The 7,519-nt window shown below is 35.0% G+C and overlaps 1 protein-coding gene across 1 annotated transcript; it reads right to left on the reverse strand.

Annotated features, from left to right (window-relative positions):
• Positions 1-301: 301 nt before the first annotated feature.
• LOC117122117 lies at positions 302-6,772 on the reverse strand. Its single transcript, XM_033267593.1, has 9 exons — positions 6,600-6,772; positions 6,405-6,484; positions 5,182-5,248; positions 4,762-4,875; positions 3,447-3,530; positions 2,710-2,835; positions 1,827-1,921; positions 1,672-1,702; positions 302-1,396 (listed from the first exon to the last, which is right to left on the reverse strand). Exons 1-9 carry the CDS (start codon positions 6,720-6,722, stop codon positions 1,313-1,315), a joined length of 804 nt encoding a protein of 267 aa, XP_033123484.1. The 5' UTR covers positions 6,723-6,772; the 3' UTR covers positions 302-1,312.
• Between the last annotated feature and the right edge of the window lie 747 nt (positions 6,773-7,519).

A 7,519-nucleotide genomic window follows, 5' to 3' on the forward strand; every position in this document is an offset into this window, starting at 1 on the left:
CAATTTGCATTTTCTCCCCCCCCCCCCACTTTACTCAGATTTTCCTCTGATGCGAACACAGCTAAAATCTACTGTACATCTCGTTGACAAACATTTATAATCTTTGGACTGGAAAAAAGTTTTTTTTAAGACTTGCCTGTAATCCATATCAATTACAGCTGCATGGAACTGGAAGATGGTGTCCTGCTGAACGCTCCATTTTATAGATGATAGCCCCGAGTTGTTCATTATATTGTATGGCTGAGATAGATCAGTAGTAATGTTGCAGGGCTCTGTATAACAACTAGAATTCTGAACGTTTGAAAAAAAAAAATTGAATAAAATTAAGGATAAGACAACTTGGATAAAAAGTTTTAAAAAATTGGACAGTTTTTTTAAACTAGCGAAACATAATATAATACTTATCATTCCGATAGGCTTTGGGACTTATTCTAAAGAATAGTAAATATATAATAGTATTATAAGTCAATTGTGATGTCATCACTGTATCCCAACCGTGCACTAATTTTTCATTAGTACAGTTTGCTTGATCTTTTTAGGTTTGTGTGCAAAAGGCCAATTCAAGTTATAAGAAGTCCTCTACCAGTTGACTTCCAGTGTCAAAACTTGTAATAAGTTCATCAAATCCAAACCAACTTGGAGGAGCCTTGCAACATCTGGCCTGTAATGATAAGTAGAAAATTAATAATTTATGTAATTATTAAATGTCTACAAAGATAGCTGAATTCTAGTTATGACATGCTATATGCCTGCTATGCATAGCATACAATATTCAAGATCAAGGAGCATCGTATAAACAAAAATTAGATAAGCAGTAGGTATGATGCACACTTTATAACAGCACTGTCTCCAACAGCATCGGTTGCCCCTTGACATAGTTTCCTAGCCTAATTACATAACTAGAACAGGATCCTATTCTAGCAAATTTTGTGGGAAGGGAAAAACTAAAATAGGCATTCTCAAAATCTTGGAATTATAAGGGTTGACTTTCCTTGTTATTTGTTATTACAGGGCCTAAATACCTGTATAGAAATTATACCTGTTTCATAGTGGTATTGTATGTATAATCTGTACGCTGATGTAACTCCCATAACACAAAGTTTGCGGTAACGTCTTCCATATATTTTTCTCCATCATATCTAAAAACACATTGCAATATTAACAGTGCATCAACAACAACAAAGACCCATCATACCCAACTGATATTGCATAATCAACACAAAGATTATCATATAACCAAATAATATTGCATCACAACAAAGAGAATACCAAAACTACTATACTGTAAATTTGAGATCAGTTTTGAAATGACTTACAGGTGTAGTGTTGGTCGAAATAGCTGATGATGTTTGCTCTCTATTGGACAGCCAAAGGTCCCAAAATCATATTGAACAATCTATAATAAGGAAAGACAGTGTATTATGCACAAGTCTCAACAATTTAAAAAAAAATAATTTAAAGACTGTCCATGATAAGCTCATTCATTGGCAATAAATGAATGAAAATGTATAATAAAATTTGGTTCTGAAATAATGTTGGTGAATCATGTAGACATTACTTTTTCAGAACTTGCATACAACAAAAACTCAATATTGAATTTATCACTGATTGACATGAATAGGCCTATTGTATATAATTTATCTGTTATCTAGAATGAAAAATATAACTTACTGTATCAGTCATTTCTCCCTGTCTGGCTGATCTGAAATATATTTATTAACACTTTTATTTTAATCAACTACCTGAGAGATTTCTGAAAAGAATTGTGAATACAATATTGTTTACTGAATTAAATGTTTTAATTGGGGCATTTAATGTTTACCTACCTTGGTATTATAAAATGTCTGATTGTGTCACAGGTTCGTGGTTTAACAACTCTGATATGTCTATCAGGAGGACAACCAACTGCTACCTGCGTTACCTAGTGAAGAAAAGTATACCTTAGGATAGTGTAAAGCTATAGCCTATAGTCTAGACTTTTATTTCTTATAAATCAAGAACAGCTGAAACAGTGCGACCAGCAAGCAAAATGTGCCTTGTTTTTTTATTTGGTTTTTTTAAAGCCAATAACTTTTAACTTCTTTTAGTCTAACCAAAGATCTGTTAATGCGTTATTACAGAATTTTTTATTTTTTTTTGTTAGTCTAACCTACAAAGCCTTGCTTGCTGCTGGCGATGTCAATAAGTAAAGACGCGCTGCAATGGCAGAATAAATTCCTCTGCAAGGTATTTTATTTCATTTATGTAGGCTTCATATAACTTCGCACATATCTATTTTAAAAAGAACTGCTAGACACTATTGAAATTATTTTATGTTAATATGTATTGAAATTGGAGATGGAGGGGCACAATACATCCAATGACAGTAGTTCTTGTACTGTTTTTGCTCTCCGTAGCCCTTCTCTTTCTTTGTTTACTTGGAATTCTGTTTTGTTGTTTGTTGTGTTTTGTGTGCTGAAAGTAATAAAGTTAAAAAAAATAAAATAACATAATTGGATACTGAATCAATCAGGAGTGGTGTCAGAGGGTGGACCACCTGTGCTCAGTCATAGCAGCCAAAAAAATAAGGGAATATTTCAATCTACTGAAATATTATGTGAACTATATGACCATGTGCCTAAAATACATAAAAAAATTGTTGAGGGCCCAATGATCAGCTTTGCTGATCATACAAAACACAAACACAAAATACAAAAACTATTTGCTCACCATTCTTGACGGTCGATAAGATTCAATGGCAGCTCTTTGGGGCTCGGCTTCTATCAACATAATTCCCTGAATGTCGGATTGCTTATAAGCTATAGCAAAGTCTGCATTGACAGCAATCTTCAGAGTCTATTCAGATAAAAGTAAATAATTAATTATGCATAGATCCTAATAACTAAATGGACTATGTGTTGTCGAATCTTTTCGGCAGAGGCTGAAGGGTAATGCTAAGTGTTTCCTGCTTGTTTACATGGTTTCATCATCTTGGAAAAGACTAATAAGTCCGTCACTGCAAGGTTTCAGATGTCTGTGCTGCAGCAAAAATTTGCTTTCTGTCTCAACTTGCTAAGACTAGACTATTCGGTTGTGTGTGTGTGTGAGTCAGGTTGTGGTGAGTTGCGCTGCTGTGGCCTTCACAAGAGCACCATCTTCTGTATGGTGTCAAAAGAGTTGCACCATACATTCCATGTGTTGTAACTTTCTTTACATCATCGATCAAAGATATCGATGGACGTCTTCTTTTCCACAACTGGCCTTCGACTACTCCTTGAAGAACTTACTTTTCAATTCCACTGTTCTTTCTTATAATGTGGCCCATGTAGTGTAGTTTTCTCTCAATGAAGGACTTTCTGACATTTAGGTCTGAATTAATCTTGTCCAGTACCCAATGTGTGTGTCCTATCCTTACTGTATTTCCTTAATTATGCTATAATGTCATAACAATAGATTTTGAGCATTACCTTGAATATTCCTCTAATGCCTGGAAAAAATTCCATTTCATCTTGCACGACCAAGGAAGCTAGATGAGAATTAGCAACTTTCACCTAAGAATAATTAAAAAAAAAACCAATCATGGAAATAATAATAAATATATGATTCTGGATATAGCGCCTCACATTGACACAACCTCGAGGCGCTTAACAACAACAGAGAAGAAGAAAAATTAATTAAGTTCAAATGATTGGTTTGATGATTATCAATAAATGTTATTATTACAATGCTTTGGTTATTGGAATCATTTCAAGGCCTGTTACTTTCCTATTCATCCTAAATCCTTTCATTTTTCTTTCCCTTGTGCTTCTTGTCTTTCTTCCTTTCCCTTCGAATGTTCCTGATCTTTACTTTTCTTGTCCTTTCTTATGTTTCCTTATCTTATCTTTCACATTCCTTTCTTAGATTTCTTATCTTTCCTTTCATTTTCTTGCTTATAATTCGTATCTGTCTTTCATATTTCATTCTTATATTTCTTATCATTTCTTTTCTTATCCTTTCTAATGTTTCCATGTCTATCTTTCCTTTCTTTTCTCTTCTCATGTTTCCTTATCTTTCCTTTTCCTTATTCATCCTTAGTTTGTCTTTCCTTTTACTTTCTTATATTTCTTATCTTTCTTTCCATTTACCTTCTTATGATTCCAAATTCATTTCTTTCCTTTCCTTTCTTATGTTCCTTATCATTCTTACTGTTATCTTTCTTATGTTTCCTTATCTTTTCTTTCCTTTTCCTTTCTTATGATTCCATTTCCATATCGCTAAGTATTCAATTAGACATTTGACTTAATGTTTTGTACCTCAGTCTGGCTGAGACTGAGGTAGGAAATTATGTCTGTAGATTGCTGTAATGGTACTCTCAAACTTAAATTTGAATGCAATTTTATTTCCTCCCTCCCCCTTTTTTAATTTGTAACAATTTAGAGGAGACAGGGCTTGGGCCAGCTGAACCCCTTTTGAATCTGCCTCTGGGCAACATACATTTTTGGTACTGCCTTTGGCATGCCGTATACTTGATGTGTGGTAGGGTAAAGGTAGTCCCGTATTCATTACTGAATGTAGGCGAATGAGCTGTTAGCTCCTCGTAGTAAGCCTCTACATTGTGTGGTAGGGTGGCCAGTTCCTTTCCATGCCATCTTTTACCTTCCCCCACTCCCCTCGGTTACCCATTTATACTCCTGCGTAGAGATCAACACAGGTAAAGTGCCTTGCCCAAGAACACAGGCGAAATACACAGCGTAGGTTCGAACCCCCGGTCTCACGGCTGGAAGACCGAAACATACTAACCTGAATTCCATCTGCATGAGATGTTGAATGGATTAAATGAACCTTCAGCTCAACTTCTTCATTGATGTCAAGATGAACAATCTCAGGGTGGAAAGTGGATTCAAACCTTACAAACTTTTGGGGGAAAACTTTGTTATATATCAATTATCTTCAAAGTTGATAATGTTGACCATTGGAAAATATCATTTTTTTATGCTGACTAACCCACTTCATCATTTCTTAATTCTTCTATTATAATATCATGATTACAATTTAAAATACCATATACAACTGGTTAGTGGTTTTATTTTAAATTGTACTTTTTTTTTATGTGCAATATTTTTTAATATGAAATTTTACACAATTTAATAATTGGCTAAAATGTAAAGTTTATTGCAATGAAACACTTGATTGAATTGAATGAATGGTAATGATACTTACTGATGGGTACAAAGCTGATTCCACCTCAGTCAACAATGGATAGGACCTTCTCAAGACATCCCTATTGCTATAATATTCAATACATTTTTACTTTAATTATAAGCAAATTTTGTGTGTTTTAACTAGATCGTTATATATTTATACAAATAGGACAGAATATATTTTCGGAATCGTCAACATTTTTCGTAGTTCGTTACCATAATGTATGCCATTGTAATAGTAATCCAAGCAGACTTCAAGCTATACTCATATTGTGATTATGAAGCGGTTTGTCGCAGAAACGGTTTGGGTTTCCCAACCTGGAGGTCAGGGTTTCAATCCTTCATTGCACATTTTGCTTGTGTCCTTGAGCAAGGCACTTTGTCTGTATTGCTTCACTCCACCCAGGAGTATAAATGGGTACCTGGTGGGTACCAGGTACCCACCAGGGTAAAAGCATGTGCACCCAATGAACAGGGAAAGAAGTGCTTTGTATCTACAAAGGTGCTATATAAATGATATATATATATATATATATATATAATAATATTTATTATTTTCATTATTATAATAATAATGTTACTCATAAAATAATCATCACACAAGATTTGCATGATTAGAGATAAAACAGTTTGGTTTACTTAACACTCAGATTTAAATTCCTTGCTTTGTTCTTGAGCAAGCCACTTTAGCTGTATTGCTTCTTTAAACACCTAGGTGTATACAATTGGTTTTACTTAATGAGGTTGCCTGCTCCTGTGCAGATATGGCAGCAACGCTTAATCATGTGGACCCAATGATCCAGAATATAAAACAGGCTTTGTTAACCGCAATGATTGGATTGGATTGGATTTCTTCGGTGTCATACACACCAATGATAACTCACGAAAATGCCAACACTTATTTACAGCGGGGTCCTTCTGGTGTTGAATTGGGCAATACGCTGAGTAAAATCCCTTACTCTATTCCAAAAGACCATACTGTGTTCTTTAACATGCACATGGGCCATTTTGCACGCAGACCTAACAGCTTAAATGTCTAATTAAAAAAAACTTGGAATTTCAGCCCTCCAGTAGAAACGCAAGGAGAGCAGCGATGAAAATTCAACCGGGGACCAAGATATCTCCACATTGCAGCGCTCACACAGTGACTACTACCAGTTGAGCTGACTGCATGAGCTAAATGCTCTACAAAGGAAAGATGCTATATGCATGCTTAAAAACATACATAAATTACATACGTACCGTAATGAAATAGTATACAGCCTACTAAGAACATCAAAATAAACACTACTTGAAATATCTGGTAATTGGCATGCACCAAGCTATTTAAGAAAGCAGAACAAATCAATGATGACAGGCCGAGGAATACATAAAATAATAATTAACATATTTGACAATGGACAATAAGATTTGGTAATTAAAAATACAAAAGTTTACCTGAAGAAAAGAGGTAGAATACGCATAACTATAGTACAACTGGTTGCTGTCTGTTAATAAAACGATGTCATCATATCTACTGACAGACACTTGTTGGATGTAACCAGAAAGCCTTACTTCCATTATACCATTCACCTTGCCTGGGAAAGAACCAAGCAAAGAATGTATTAATATTATTCCCCATTTCCACCCCCCATTTTATTTCTTTAATAATCATTAGTTTTAGATGGTCCTCGATTTTTTTTTTCTCATGACTAAAACCATTCAACACCTGGAGTCTCTAATGATTCGGCCAATGCAACTCTATGGAGAATGCAATATGATTCTATGGAGAATGCAATATGACAAGACATACTCAACAGATCATTTTAGTGACAATTTCCTCAGATTGCCCCCGACAATCAGTAGACAACATCAGTCATCAAGTGTTAGTGTACAGCAGAGTTTGATTTGTTAGCTTACAGTCTTTGGCGTTTGTAATTATAATTATATTTTTGTTTCATGAATCACATAGTTCTCAGAATTCATTCCTAAAGCTCTCTGCTGCTAAACTAATCCTCTGCTGCTTCCCATGTACAAGAAAGGTTTATTCACTGGGGCTGTGGTGGACTGAACATCAGCAGGGGCGGATCCAGTAGGAGCCCACCCCCCCCCCATTTTGCCACTAAATTTCAAAAATTTCAATGCAAATCAAGGTTATGTGCTACTCACTTACCTATTCTGAAACTCTTGTGCCACCCCTGTTTAAAAATTCTGGATCCGCCCCTGATCAGAGTAGCCCTTTGCTCTTGTTGACGGATGTTATAGGTTCTTTAAAGTAAAAGATTAAGGGAGGGTACACATAGATTTCTTCTCTGAGAAGAATTAGTTTCAGGAAAATAAAATGCACAATTCATAATAGACCCCTTGCAATGTGTACA

This window comes from Anneissia japonica, unplaced genomic scaffold, assembly GCF_011630105.1.
Source record: "Anneissia japonica isolate Jap-2015-1 unplaced genomic scaffold, ASM1163010v1 scaffold1208_len1460985_cov181, whole genome shotgun sequence".
Lineage (NCBI taxonomy): Eukaryota > Metazoa > Echinodermata > Crinoidea > Comatulida > Comatulidae > Anneissia > Anneissia japonica.

Bases quoted from the DNA above. Each gene is read 5' to 3' on its own strand.
- LOC117122117 (XM_033267593.1), bottom strand. From the start codon at position 6,722: ATGGAAGTAAGGCTTTCTGGTTACATCCAACAAGTGTCTGTCAGTAGA. The intron at 5,249-6,404 runs GTACGTATGTAA...TGAATATTATAG, and splicing joins CTGTATACTATTTCATTACG to CAATAGGGATGTCTTGAGAA. The intron at 4,876-5,181 runs GTAAGTATCATT...TTCCCCCAAAAG, and splicing joins AATCAGCTTTGTACCCATCA to TTTGTAAGGTTTGAATCCAC.